General features: G+C 31.9%; 1 protein-coding gene across 1 annotated transcript; it reads right to left on the bottom strand.

Moving 5' to 3' along the window:
* Positions 1-13,328: 13,328 nt before the first annotated feature.
* Positions 13,329-14,945, bottom strand: LOC145599399 (uncharacterized). Its single transcript, XM_081655789.1, has 2 exons — positions 14,330-14,945; positions 13,329-13,531 (listed from the first exon to the last, which is right to left on the bottom strand). The coding sequence occupies exons 1-2, from the start codon at positions 14,836-14,838 to the stop codon at positions 13,504-13,506; spliced, it is 537 nt and encodes a 178-aa protein (XP_081511915.1). The 5' UTR covers positions 14,839-14,945; the 3' UTR covers positions 13,329-13,503.
* Positions 14,946-16,025: the final 1,080 nt, after the last annotated feature.

The raw sequence follows: 16,025 nt of genomic DNA, 5'->3' as shown, positions 1-16,025 counted from the left end.
GCAATATTGCAACAAAATTGCTTTGCAACTGGTAGCCAAAATCTCATGGCAACAAGCCTTTTAGCAACAACAAATTTTCGTTTCCAGCCCGTTGCTAAATAGAGTTGGCAATAATTTTTTGGTGAAAATAGCAACAAATTTTAGTTGATGCTATATTGACTTAATTTTGTAGTGATATAAAAATAAATGAACATCTTATGTCATTAATATTGCAATGTGCATCTATTAAAATAAAATGATCTAAATGAAAATGGATATCTATTAATATGAAAATAGATATTAAAATATACAATAATACGATTCCACACATATTATTAAAGACAATAAACTTCTCGATCCGAATTCGAAAAATTCAAGCTCATGTTATTGGTTCATCATGTTGCTTGACGAATCCATGCCTTCTAAATCTCCTTATTTCTATTGTCTTCCTTTTTTTACTTGCCATTGTGTGATCTAACTCACTATATCCACGATTCTTTGTTTAACTATTAGAATAAAAAAACATAGAAATTATTGTATTAGATTTGAGCAAGATCATAATAAATGTTAAACTGAACCAATATTTATATGAATATAAACATGAGTAGATACAACAATTGACATGATCGATATGGCAATGAACATCTATCAGTAAATAAATGAACATATATGAGAATATATCAGTATGGAAATGACCATTATCGATATGGAAATGAATAACTATTAACACATAAATGAACATAATTACGTAATTCAATATGAAAATGAACATCCATTTCTGTATAAATGAGCATAGATTAATTTGAAAGTGATCATGCATGAAATATAGCAATTGATGAACCTAAAATATATACGTAAATAAATTCTTGAAGCTATCAAAATGTGATTGACCATATATTCATATGAGAAAGAGCATATATTGAAAAAATTCAAAATTGAAATGTGCATGAAACATTTGAAGTAGATAACAAAAAATATGAACAATTATAAAAATTCTTATAATCGTATGTTAATATGTGAAACTGTGAATGACCATGTATTATTATGTGATTGAACATTTACCAAAATAAAAATGAACATTCATCAAAATAATTCTCTACTTCAAAATATGAACGTTATTACACGAATGACTATAAATTATTATATACATGTGAATGAGCATTTGTATTAATTATCTATTAATATGTAAATGAGTTTTTTTTAAGAAAAAAAAAATGAATAAAAAATAAAAAAATAACATGTGAACTATAGTATATTAATGTATAAATGAACATTTATCAAAATGGAAATGAACATTCATCAAAAGAAAAAATTCACTACAAATTAATTTTATTAATACTTACATTTTTCTAGAATCTTTGTTTTCCTTCTCTGGAACTGTTTCTCTGGAACTGTTTCTTCGCTATACAAAAAAAAAAAAAAAGAAGAATGTACTGATTTGATTTACTAGTTTTTTAACAAAAATTACTAAAACTATAGTAAACACTTACATTGATGCATTTTCACTAGTTGATATTTTAATTATTGTTTTGAAATACGATCACAGCAAAAAAAAAAATTAGTAAAACCTATATTTCATACTCTCTTTAGAACCAAATATGAACAAAACCGCTTATTCTTTCGAATTTCAACCTTGTTTTGTTGAATTTTTTAGTGATTAAATAATTTTTATTGATAATAATTTGTAGAAATTTTGTGTTTGAAAAAGTAGTTCAATGAGTTTAGAGAGAGAAAATGCAAAAATTGGGTGTAGAGAGAGAAAATGGGTAATGAGAGAGAAAATGAAATGAAATGGTGATTTGAATTTTTTTATTTTATTTTAATTATTATCTATAGGTGGGTAAAAAGTGTTGTTAATATGTAGTTACTACACAATTACAAAAAGTGGGGTTGTTGGGTTTGTTTATGCGTTATTTAGGGGTGGGGGTGTAAGAATGGATAACTACACTAGAGTCTAGGAGTATATAATTACTACTCCATAGATTTAATACGCAACTCGATTAATGATAACGATAAGGTTGTTTATCATCAGGTTTGGATTCGTGGTTAGATGTTGATGTATTTTCCATATTCATATTATAAGGAGAATAATAACTTATTAAGATTATTTATGTTAAAATATTATTGAGTATACCTTTAAGATTATTGGTTGTGGTATATCCATATAAGAGATTGTTTCCTATCTTATGGTTTTAGGTTTTATATAAACAACAAGTTTTTGGTGCGCCCAGCCATACGGTGTGGCAAGGTGCCACATCAGTAACTCTTCCAGTAACCCCTCAAGGTCTAATAACCCCACTTAAGTAACCCCTCAATAACCCTTCAAGTAACCCCTCTAGTAATCCCACTTAAGTAACCCCTAATAACCCCCCTAGTAACCACTAATCAAGTAAGTAACCCCTTGTAACCCCCCTAGTAATCCCTAACAATCAAGTAACCCATAATCCTACACCACTTCAAAGCCTTAAACTCCGCACCACTCCACCACCTGTTGCACCTTACTCATCACACAAACCACTGCCCCACACCACCACCCCACGCCACTAGCCCCAGCCCCAAACACCACACCACCAGTCCCTAACCCACGCCACCAACCCCTAACCCAGATCCACCCACCTAAAACCGTTACCCAAAACCACGACCCTAACCCTGACCGAACCCAAACTTACGCCACCAGCCAGCCCCAATACGCCACGCCACCACCACTATTTACCTGACCCACAAACAACCCATAAAAAAATCGAACAAATACCTTAAAAAGTTAACAATACCTTCGAATTTCACTTCAAATATGGCTAAAAAAGACAAATTCGACCATGAAATAAATTTGGACTTAAAAGCCTCGAACTTGTTTTCTAGCGACGGAGTCACCAAACCACCACTACCCACCAGCGAAACCACACCACCTCTGACGAACGAACCACCGACAAAAGAACCACGAAGACGACTATCGACGATGGTTGTGGAATTTGTGTTCTTTGAGAAAATGAGATGAAGGCCATGATCTGGGCTTGGAGAAGAAGAAAAGAGGAAAGAGAAGAGAGAAGAGAGAGGAAAGAATTAAAAAAAAAAAATTGTGGCTGGTTGCATGGTGTAGTTAGCCACATAAGAAACTATGTGTTATATAAATACATACTATACATATTGATTAATAATTATCTAGCCATACTATTAATTTTTTACCCCAAATGACACTTGAGCCCCGTTCACTTCACATTATTTTTGCTGAACTGAAATTATTTTTATTGAACTGAAATTAATTTTACTGAAATGAATTTATTTTTTAGATTATCTATTATATTTCTTCTTTAGAGTTACTGATTTTTACTGAATTGAAATAATTTTAAGTGAAATGAAATTATTTTTACTTTACCGAACTGAAATTATTTTTACTAAATATTATTTTTAAAGGTGAACTGAAAAGGGCCTTGGTAGCATAATTTTTTAGTCGTTCCTTTTATGACTAAAAAACACTAATAAATCTCTGACATAACTATGGATTATAAACTGTCATAACTTGCCTATAATGAGATCATTAACAAGCAATCATTTAAGAAAAAACACTAATTTTTCATATAACTGCATGAAATTATTGTACCGTACGACAAAGATAATGCGAGTACTCGTAATTAATTTGTGTATAGAAGCAGGGACGTATCACATATCACAAAACTACCACTTCCCACCCAGCGAAACCACCACCTCTGACGAACGAACCACCAACAAATGAACCACGAAGACGACTATCGATGATGGTTAAGGAATTTGAGTTCTATGAGAAAAAGAGATGAAGGCCAAGATCTGGGCTTGGAGAAGAAGAAAAGAGGAGAGAGAAAGAGAAGAGAGGAGAGAGAAAAGAATTTTTTAAAAAAAATTAAAAAATTGTGGCTGACTGCATGGTGTGGCCAGCCACATATGAAACTTTGTGTTCTATAAATACTAAATATATTGATGAATAATAATCCAGTCATACTATTAATATTTTACCCCCAATGACGCTTGGGCCCCGTTCATTTCATAATATTTTTGCTGAACTGAAATTATTTTTGCCAAACTGAAATTATTTCTACTGAACTGAAATTATTTTTACCGATTCTCTAATATATTCTTCTTTAGAGTTACTGATTTTTACTGAACTGAAATTATATTTACTGAACTGAAATTATTTTTTACTAAACTAAAATTATTATTATTGAATATTACGAAGTTTTTTTTTTTTTTTTTTTTTTGGAAAGAATATTACGAAGTTTTTTTTTAGGTGAACTGAACAGGGCCTTGGTAGCATAATCATTTTAGTGTTTCCTTTTATGACTAAAAAAAGCTACTCGTAATAAATCTCTTACATAAATATGGATTATAAACTCTCATAACTTGCCTATAATGAGATCATTAACAAATAACAAGCAATCATTTAAGAAAAAAACATTGGTTTTTCATATAAGTGCATGAAATTGTACCATAAGACAAAGATAATTCGAGTACTCGTAATTAATTTGTGTATAGAACCAGGACAAGACGTATCACATATCACAAAACCTAGATTCATAGAGCCAAAGATCTCAAAAATATTGCTTCTGTCTTAATTGAGTACCGACATATATAGTGTAATAATTACATGAAAAAAAACATCAACCTCACACGTTAAAGTCGTTCAATTCATAACTCTTTGGTTTCTTGTATTTGATCTTTCGTTTGACGACTCATTGCGATAATTTTCCAAAGTAAAGTTATAATAATTATTGGTTTCTTTTTGTTTGTTACATTTAATAAAACCTTAAGTAGAGGACAAAAACTTTAATTATTAGAATTTTGAATAAGTATATTAAAAAAAGCATATATAGTCGTACAAGTGTGTTGAAATAAATTTTATCAAATAACACATGTAAGTGTCCTACATTAATAATTCTTAAGAAAGTCAAACACTTTATAAGGCTGAGGGCTAAACCTCATATTGCCATATGACTTTAGGATGAATCCTCATTTGGTCTTGCGAAGTGAACTCTCTATCGAGGTGAGTTCTTGTTAAAGTCATTTAGATGTTTAATTTCAAAATTTCAACAATATCCTTACCTCCGTTTTTATTTACTTAACACGTATTCCTAGTTAGAAAGTTTATTTTTAGTTGACACATGTCACACATTTACTTTTTGGATAAGTTTTATACTTTACATTTACTAGTGTGCCTCACTTACTTTATCATTCTTTCTCATTCTCTCACCTTTTCTTAATATATATGCCTAAATTAAACGCGTCAACTAAATAGAAACGGAGGAAGCATAATTTTTAATAATTCATGGTTGTAGATATCATGCTCAAAATCTACATCGAATGGTACAAAAAAAAATGTATTTGGACCCAAAAATAAGGAACGAAAGAAATAAGTGTAAGGAGTAACTATGTAAAAAGTTTTCGAATTTGATATAAAATATTCCTTTGTTGCAGATAATGCGAAACGGAGGTAGTATATCCCCGGATTTTTATACTCTATGATCAAGTAATTACAGGATATAAAGAGATATTGGGCCATATAATATAAGTGTAGGACACATATATATGTGCAATGCCTTGATTTTGAGGGCGAAATAATAATAAGCATGCAATAGTTATATATTATGGTGACAAAACCTTAATATTTGTCTTTTGGTATTGTCATCATATGATTGTCTCTTGATGCTACTTGTTGACGAAATTATTGGTTTCAGGATTGCCATCTTGGATTTTACCACCATAAGAAATCACTGAATCATTGATGAAATATATGAAAATAATCACTCCCTTTCGCCAGAGATTATTATTTATTATTTATTCTTTCAGAATTTTGTTTTACATTGAATTAGTACGGATTACTGTTTTAATTAAATAAGTATAATTGTACATAACAAAGATAAAAAAAAAAATGATGATTAAATGAAATAACTTTTGTTTTGAACGAAATAATTTGACTATAAATAAAATAAAGAAATTATATGAATTAAACCAAGAAGAAAACATAATTGAAATTTAAGAAGCAAAAAAGAAACAAAATTATTCAATTGTTCCTTAGCTTCTGTTTTGTTAGGTGCGCAAGATCTAGCTTGCAATTATATCCATGCATCTTTTGCTTACAAATTTCCTTCTGCTTATACTAGTTTGAACAATTTATTACCTAAGAAGGGCCGGTTATTATCAATCAGTTTGCATGTAATGACCTAGTGATACAACATAATTTGCTACACGATTTACAACCCTGTAAATGTTGTGACCTGACAAAGGCAAACTCTTACTTAAAGCAGATTCTGGATGATCATTGATTATAATCACTTATGAGATTCTAGGCCAACCTCATAAGTAAATATGCCGATAAGGACACTAGGCACAATCCTCCAAAATATTAATATTAAGAACATAAGCTATATTATGCTTATAGTAGTACTTTTTTTTTAGTTAATTGTAGTAATGTTGAAGTCATAACGTAGCCAAATATAAATTAATTTTATACGGGCACAAAGCCACAAAATATAATGTGAAGATAACAACACAGTCTAATTGATAAGCTATATGGGCTAGCTTGGCCAAGCCAATAGCACCCAAACCGGACTTTGAAATGTACAATTATCGGCTCATCTAGTCTAGTATATATCCCCCAACCCTGCACCCTTGTAGCCGGACCTATGGTTCAAACTTTGGCTATCGATGAAGTTAGACTTGCTACTCCTATCCTCAGTCATTTTCTAAATATGTAAGAAAAAGATCGTTACATTGTTACTCAATTTGTGTCAGAATTATGAGAAGTGTACTACTATAAGTTGAATGAAATACATTCATGGGAGTCAAATAACATGGATGGTACCAGTTGATCAGGGGCTAGGCCAGGTCAAACGAGGAACCTTATTATATACACAAAAGGCAAATGAAACCAAACAAAAATCAAATAACTTCATATTATAACAAGACATTATTTGTTGTACAATTCTCTGTACATAAAATGTGTTATGCAGGTTTGTATTTAAGTTGCTTAACTTTTAGCTCTATCTTTCTATCACAAAAGCTAAACATCTCCACTACCCATGTTTCTCTCTTCTTCAAAAAATAAAAAAACATAAATTAAATTAAAAGTTAAGAGCTTTATTTTATGATCAACCAAAAAACCATTTATGGAGAGACAAATTTTGGATAGGATTATATGACACCACTAAGAAGAACCACCCTACTTAACAAAAAGAGTTTCAATTCCTTTTCCCAATATTTATAAATAATTGTCTTTTTGATAAGAATAAATATATTTTAAAAGGAATTATTGGTTTGTTTGTGAGCAATTTTGATCCAAAAAGGTTGCTTATTTTATCAACATAGAAGTGTTTGGCTAGCTAACTTGTTCTCCATGAGGACCATGACTAGCAAAAATTAAGTCGATTTGATTATTTATTGAAATCACATCACGTACTAATACCGTTACAATTAGATTCAGTTGAAATATACTTTATCTTTTTAAGTTGACATATTTAAATATCACGTTTACCAATACATAACTTTAACTATCAATATTTCCACTTCTCAATAAGTAAAACTTATTGTAAAGAATAGAAAGTGTGTGAACAACTGAACAGTGCAAAATTCAAAATAGTTTGATTAGAAAAAAAAAATGCAATAAAGGACGTAACTTTGGGTGGTTTTAAATGCAAAACAAGTCAGTGTGTATTGTAGTGTCTGGTAGACAGGTATCTATTGTATAGTTAGCTGATGTATACGTTTTTGCTTTTTTACTAATTGACTGCATAACATTTCAATTGTATACAATATTCTAATACTCAACTTCAATAACATTTTGTGAAATATAATTAATTAAAAATATGGTCATATGAAATCTTGTTAAATTCGATTTAATGTCCATTTTCTTAAAATCTAATAAATTTTTACAAGCATAATTAAATATACAAACAGTTAAATTTATAGATCCATAAACATGAAAAAAGCGTTGTAAGTGCAAAAGATGTATCATTCAAGGATCTAGAGTAAAGATAGCTATGCTATATAATGTGCACCATATATATATGTTGGTGATAAGAGTTGTAGTATATATTTGTATTTATTTATATATTGTTTTCTAGGGAAAAGAGGGTTGGTCTCTCTCAATAATTGTAATAATAGTAGAAGTAAGATTACATTGATTTGATCCTTCAAATGGGTCATGCCATAAGGTAGAGGGAGCAATAAATCGTGAAAGTTTCGGAAATTAGGTATTTTGGAAAGCTACCCTTTACTTTGCTGCATGACAGCGATGCTAAAGTATGGCCTTACTACGAGCACAACCTCCTTTTCTTATGGATATTTTTCATCTGGCTAATTGCTACTGTTTGTTATCCCAAAGTGATCGAGGTTCGATATAATATTTATATGTTGAACCATTCTAAGGGACTAAGGGAGTTAGGGACTCTACCTTGTAAAGTCATTAAAAAATAAACCCGCTTGTGGATGATCAATATATAAGTATACCGTCTTCATTAATTATATCTTAAAGTGTAAAATCGTTCTTTAGATTTAGGTCAGTTTGATACCCCGCTCATTTCAATTGATGAATGAATCAATTGGTTTGGGTTGGGTTGCTATTAGTGGCTCAGTGCAAAAGAGAGTTACAACATGGGCTCGGGAACCATATTAAACAATAGAACATGAAATAACTCTAAGTAGCCCAGACAAGGAAGATGAGAGCTCGATCCACCTATAAGTTTCTATACTAAAACCAATTGGTTATGATAAGACTGATTCTTGTAGCTCATAAGACCTTTTTTTTCTCCTCCCTAATTCAAAACAACTCACATGTGGTCAATAAGTAGAGTTCTACAACAAATAGTCTAATACTGAAATTAGCATATATTAATCCCGCTCGAATCAATAACGGTAATTTAGTTAGCGACCAAGAGAGTAGTATAACATAATTCAAGAACTTGATGATAGATGAGACGTATACATTCTAAAGCAATCAAAATAGCAAGCTAAGCTAAGCTTAATCTTGGCCAAAGGGAAGCATAATCACACTTCATGGCTCACTAGTATAGCTTATTACCAAGCTAGCTAAGCTTGACTTATAGCTAGAAAAGGGAGCACGCTGCACCTTCCAACCTCAAGATTAGGGTTTAAAATCTCAATTAGGGATACTTTATCAGAAAAGACAATCTCCTTATCCTATCTCCACTCCCAAAGTGTGTAAACCGTTATTACTTCAGTTTAGAAGTGTCAATTCGAGTACTTGAGTCGGGTTAGAAGAAGTCCAAAAAGAATAGAATGACTAATGTGATGTGAAACCCCCCAAAAGAAAAAGCTCCAGATCAAGTATATACTTCCTCCGTTAACTATTATTTGCAACAAAGGGGGTGTTTGCGGACTCCTAGGCAAAATTTGTTTGTGAGAGTAAAATGGAGAGAGAAAAAGTTGGGTGCATGTGCTGAGGAGAGAGATAGAGAGAAATGATTACCTAAAAAGAAAAAAAAAAAACATTTGTTGCACATAATAGTTAGCATTCATTTATAATATATGTTGCAAATAACCGTTAACGGAGGTAGTATATTTTTTTTTTAAAGATCAGATCAGATCGGGTTGATCAGGTCAGTTTTTAATACCTCTATTAAATCATCATATATATGATATAATATAAGTGAGAAAATAATAATACATGGATATATGACAAAGACAAAGAATCAAAGTATTATTAGATATTACTAGAACAATTTGTCTTAAGCTAGTGATTGAAATGAAAGCCAATGAATGTCGTCTTTGTCATTTACTATTGACCATTTCTGGTGTGAGATTCCGTGCCAACAGTTGTAGTTGTGATTTGACAGGACTCGAAGTTTCAAGACCAATCTGCTTCCTCCAACACCTTATTAGTTTGTCACTCACCATTTCACTAATTTACTACGTATAACTTTTCCTACTCCGCCATGCAATACATGACACAATTAATGTTCTCCCTCGATCATTTTTTTACCCTATTATCCAATTTGAGAATGTTGTGTATTCTCTTGTGGTAAAAGGAGGTATATCCATATTAAAACGGGTGATTATAGTTAACTTTATTTAAGACTGTATAATTTTGATGGCCGATTATGTACCTTAGTTTACGTGCGTGACCAAATTTACAATAAATAATTATCAAACTAATATAAATTAATATTGGGAGAATTTAGTTTAATAATATTGGGAGAATTTAGTTTCACTTTACATTCAAAGTGAAACTAAAGTTTCAAACAAATTTCACAAAAAATAGTTCACTTGAAATCCAAACAAAGTGTAAAAGATTACTAGATCGTGAATATAATGGGAGAATTTTAAAAAGAAGGGTGGGTGGGTGAGAAATAATGAGTCACTAATTGATGAAGTATGTGAAAGAACTAATCCTTTCTTAGATTACTACATAAACTTTGGCTAACCACTACTGTAGGCCAACTACAACCACCATTAGCTAGGTACCCCAACTGGCAACCACCAACGATACCGTTGCATGCCCGGCTAGCTTAGCTACCAAGTGTACCCCTACCCTCATCCCTGACATGGCACAACTACCACAACTATACTAACGTAACACCAACAAATCGCCAGTCCTCATCGTACCACCATCATCTTCGCGACCTCATCAGCCAGATTCTATAAGCACCAACACACCATCACCCCCTGCTACAACATATATACCAACACGGCGACACCAATCACAGTATCTCATAGTCCAGCCAAGTAGCCAATAACACCAACTTAAAAAACAAAAAGTCCGTTGGAAAATATATACAGTAAAGTATGTATGAAATTAAACTCTTTAATTTTCATTCATTTTGTAAATAATCCAAAACTAATGTAATATTAATATACATTAACATTTTCAATTTTGTTCTGCTTTATTCCTCTATATAAAATGCAGATCGTGAGCTCAGGGGATCAAAGCTTATTCAATTCTTAATGCTTTATAAGGTAATTGTGAAAGTACGGTGTTGTGATTTAGATATTGTGTTTGATGTGTGTGGAATATAAACAACAAAATATAGATCATATATATGCGATGAATAAAAAATTAAGAAGAGGAATAATGCATATATGTAGTCCAGTCAATATGTACTACTTTATGAGACAAGGGATATTTTTTAGAGGGTAGAAATATAATAGGCTCGATATTTTATAAGTTGAGTCACATCTTAGTTAGAATTGACTTTTATTGGCGACTTTGTGCACTTTCTTGTTCACATAATGATTCTCTTAGAGAAACCCTAGTTTTTTTTTTTTTTTTTTTTTTTTTTTTGGAAATTCACAAGTAGTAACACAAAAATCTTCACAAGCAACACCATATGCATGTCACTAGAGCTGGTTATTGGGCAGGGTAGTCCAATGATAATAGGATTAGGGCTAAGCTTAAAGAACTTTTAATAGGCAGGGCATTTAATGGATAGGGGATAGGACCCTTATTGGTTAGGGTCAATATAGGACTAAAATGTTGTTCCAAATTAATTGATAAAGGAAATAGATAATGTAATAATAATTACATACATAAATTTGTATTCATATATATACTTAATTATGGCTTGTCCAATATTTATTTTAATTGATATTTTGTAGGCCCACCTATTATCAACCTGCGATCCGCATTGGCCCGACCCAATATTGACCCTATAAAACGTGGCCCTCTTTGACACGACCGGCATCGACCCTAACCCGATCCGCCTAATAACCAGGTCTACATCTACATGTCACACAAACATAAAACCGAAACAACGAACAACCCAAGGGTTCATATGAATTTCCCTTGCTTTCTGACGAATTTGAGAAGGTCTTTAATAATAGATAGACCTTGTTCCGTCGATCGCATGGCACTTCATTTGTAAATCCAAAATGCTTGTGGTTTTGTTATGAGAGATGACGAGCTAATCATGGATTCAATGTTACTTAGTGCGTGCAATGAGCTTGAAGATGCTGCGCGATGTTATTACGGATCCCCTCTTGATATAACCCGGTAATGGTGAATGTATAGAATCAAGACAGGATTGTAAATTGTAATTGTCTTGATGATTAAACTGAGACTGCTACCCACATATTTTTGGTTGAGGCGGTGTCGCGGCAACCTAACCAATTTGAGTGATGCAACATGAGGACCTTGCCTACTTTGATTTTTTAAGAGAGTATGTATAAACTTATTAAACTCCTCACTTTAAAACCAAGCCTTTTTTTGTAATTGATATTAGGAGAGATCAATTAAACCTTATTCTTACTTGCTTGGGACATAACTAACACATTGTTTATGAAACACGTGTCTTTTCGTCCTTATTTTTAGATTTTTAATAATCCTTTATACATCTGTTACAATATTTTTAATATATTATTATCTCGTGTTATGTCTGGTGGGCCACCGGACTAGCCCGTCCCAATGTCAAGCCTAGGAATAGGAGATAGGATTCACATTCAAAATAAAAAGTTGATCCTCATCAATAATCCTCATTTTTTGTTACCGTACTTAAGGGAAGGGGTGTGGGAGGGTAATAAAGGTGAGGAGTGAAAATGACAATTTTATAACCCATTGATTCTAGAACCAAAAATTAAAAAAGTTAGTAAGGGATATTCACAACTTCATTATTTTATTACTCTTATTATTGTGTACCATACTACATTACTACCATGCAATAATGAAATTCCAATCATCCCAATCCTTTTCCCATTGTCTAACCCTCAAATTCTCATTACTACATAAATTCCTCATAATCAATCAATCAAATTAAAACTTGAATCCCATAAAGTAGAGTTGGTTATATTAACCAAAAGTGATTATTCTGTATAGTCATCCACAAAAATCTCACCTTCCAAATGTTTATGGTCTAAATGAGTGTAATATTTTTCAAGTGTAAAGACTAATTATTATTAAGCCTCACATAAGGAGTATATATGTAGTATGGCTTACTTGTATGATGTGAAATTTTCATAACTTCTTCTCCCAAAAAGCTATATTGAATATTTAGTTATTTTTATTCTTTTCTATTTATTTTTGTAACACTTCATCTGTTGTGGATGATTATTTGAAAACCATCTCATATATGATAACATGTTTTAATTTACCATCTTGTTTTAACCCTCCTTAACAATAGATGACATGCAAAATAAAACGATAAAATAAAATAATAAATAGATTTAATTCAAATATATATATATGATAACATTTAACTTTTTGTAAAATATGACTTTCTTTTCCACACAATCTGTCATTGATATGTCATGATTTAATTATTATTTTTATCAAAAAATCACTTTTTAATTCACTTCTTTGTCAACTTTAAGGATTATCCATTTCTTTATTGAATAAATTCTCTAAATACTTTGAACTACATACACAATTATGGCATTGTTAAGAAAAAAAAACATATGCAAGACATGATCTTGTGCATGGGGTAGCAGTTTCTAATGGAGAATCATCAAAATATTGGGTCAACATGCGTTGCCAAACTATTGTCGTTGATCTTCTCTTGAGACTTTTAAAGCTTAAACAAGCATTTCTTGTAAAAGTTTGCGTTCGTAATCTTAACCCATCTCGTAAAAGCTTGGAGGACTGCAAGAACAAGAAAAGATCATTTATTTAATGTTTCGTCATCTTCTCCCTCGGTATGTATTGAATTAATTATGGAGTATCACACTATTAGTTCAAATTACAACTACTATCACGTCTATCAGAATCACGTCACTATTAGTCTATGGGAAAAAAAATGTTTACTAAGATTGTTGCTAGCTAAGTTTGATCAAAATAGATCATATCATGTAGAAGTAAAGTAAAAGGGGCTTAAATTAAGAAGGTTGTAACTTGTAAGAAATTACTAATTAACGTGAATTTTTGGAGAAAAAAAATCGATAATAAATACATATATTAGAATTTTCTTATATTAATGAAACAAATCCATAATTTCTAGAGGTTAGAAACAAACATAGTACACAAAATTTTGCAATCATCATTATTTTTCCAATCAATAATAAAGTCTTAAATCATTATTATCCTCTTTTTACAAATTTGTAAATCTAAAGTTAGTTTATATCACATGTAACATCTCCATCCATACACATACATGCGCATACATAAAATATGTAAAAATTTGGCATCACCAATTTCAAATTCCAAATCATTATTGAACATAATTGCACCAACCAGTAACAAAATTATAAAAAGAAATTTTCTACTGGTTGCTTAAATTTTCTAAACCCATCACCACATATTATATGAAATAATAGAAATATGTGTAAATGAATTAAATCATGGTACACATATATTATTATGCCACATTAATGTTAATAAAAAACGCTAATAATACTAATAATAGTAATAATTAATAATTAATAATGCTAATTAGGACGGAACCTTTGCCTGCAGGTGTGGCAAGTGATCTCGCCCATGCAAGTAGTAGCCGTATCCCTAAGTCTTTCCGCCTTACAAACTTCTTCTCTAGCCTTATCCCACATGGCTCTAGCTCGAGCGAACTCGGAGTGAGCTAACTCTATCTCTCTCCGAGTTAACTCTCTAACTCGCTCTGCGTACGCCTTCTCAATGGCGGCCAGCCGTATTTGCTCGGCCGCCTGCCACTTGAGCGCCTCGATGCAGCCGAAATCGGATGCCTCGGCTGGCTCTAGGCTTATTGAAAGTTTCAAGTCTAGGGAGGGCCCACTCCCATGACCATGTCCCTGATGATCATGATCAGTATCGTCACCACCGTTGTCGATAGAGTAAGGCGGCCGATACAAAGGCGGCCGCGATCGATTACGGTGGTGATGGAACCAAGGGAGAGCACGTGAGGAGGAAGAGGGAGCGGGATGAGGAGGTGGGGGTGGCAGAAGTTGGAGCTCTTTTTGATGATCTAACTCTTTTTCCATGTGGGGAGGGAAGAAGATTTTTATTTCTTCTTTATTTTTCTTTTTTACTTTTTTAACAAGGACAGAGAAAAAGGAGGGAAGAAGAGAAGGTTTTTATTTATTTTTGGTCTAGTTCATATTCCTAGTTAAGGGGGTGTTAGAAATGACCTCTATATATAAAAACTTTGGCAAAGCATGTAATGTTAAATTACTTAAATACCCTTTTATTTGGTTGCCTTCTAACTACAATGATAGCTTGAGGTACTTGACCAACTCATCAAATAATGCAAGTGTAGGCAGGAATCTAGGGAAGTTCTCAGTACTATACGTACTCCTACGGATGAGACTTGTGGGTTAGGTTATTTTGGGTGTTTTGAATCATTTCTAATACATACTCATTAAGGTGCGTGATTGATCTTTGAGGAAGTTTGGAATAGATCATTTCATATATATTCGTACACTAACTTATTGTAAGTCATTCAAGCTTTAGGATCCTCCTTCGCTAGGAAACTCACCTTGAAATCCTAATAGAATGGATTATGAATCTTAATTATAGGGAGGATGTGGGTATGAGATTTCATGGTTATGGGGAGGAGACAAGGTTTTAGAACCCCTTGACTATGATATATATTCCATTACTAAAAACCTCAACCAAACAAAAAACTAGATGCAATGGATACTGGATTCTAATTTCATTCCAAATGAACCAACCAAATGACCTCTAGTGAATGCAAGTCAAATGTTTTTTAGGCTCTCCAATAATGCATTAGCTCCGATCCTACAAATTTTATGTAAGAGGTTTTAGATGGACAACACTCTCTCGCATTGGCGGAGCCAACTTATGACCTGGTAGGGCACGCGCCCTACCAAGCTACCTCAGGAAAAAAAAGTATTAGTTTATTTTAGTTAAATAAATATAAATTTCATAATTATAGCTAAATATTGATTTTTTCATCAAAGGTCATGGGTTTAATTCTCTTGCCTGGCATTCAATTTTTTTTTCTACTATAATTGTAATTTTTTAAAATACATCCTTTTGATATATACACACTCGAATTATTATCTATAATTGATATCTCATATCATGTTATTTCATAAGAATAATGTGGTTAGTGATTTTAATTTTTAATTTTTTAATTTTTTTTTTATAAATGAGTCATTGCATACAGCCTTGAATAGGCCGAGGTAACAAAAAGTTGTATAGAAAA

The sequence above is a fragment of the Chenopodium album genome, chromosome 20 (genome assembly GCF_948465745.1).
Source record: "Chenopodium album chromosome 20, dcCheAlbu1.1, whole genome shotgun sequence".
NCBI classification, from domain to species: domain Eukaryota; kingdom Viridiplantae; phylum Streptophyta; class Magnoliopsida; order Caryophyllales; family Amaranthaceae; genus Chenopodium; species Chenopodium album.
The sequence above is the reverse complement of the archived record's forward strand: the minus strand, read 5'-3'. Positions and strand labels throughout refer to the sequence as shown.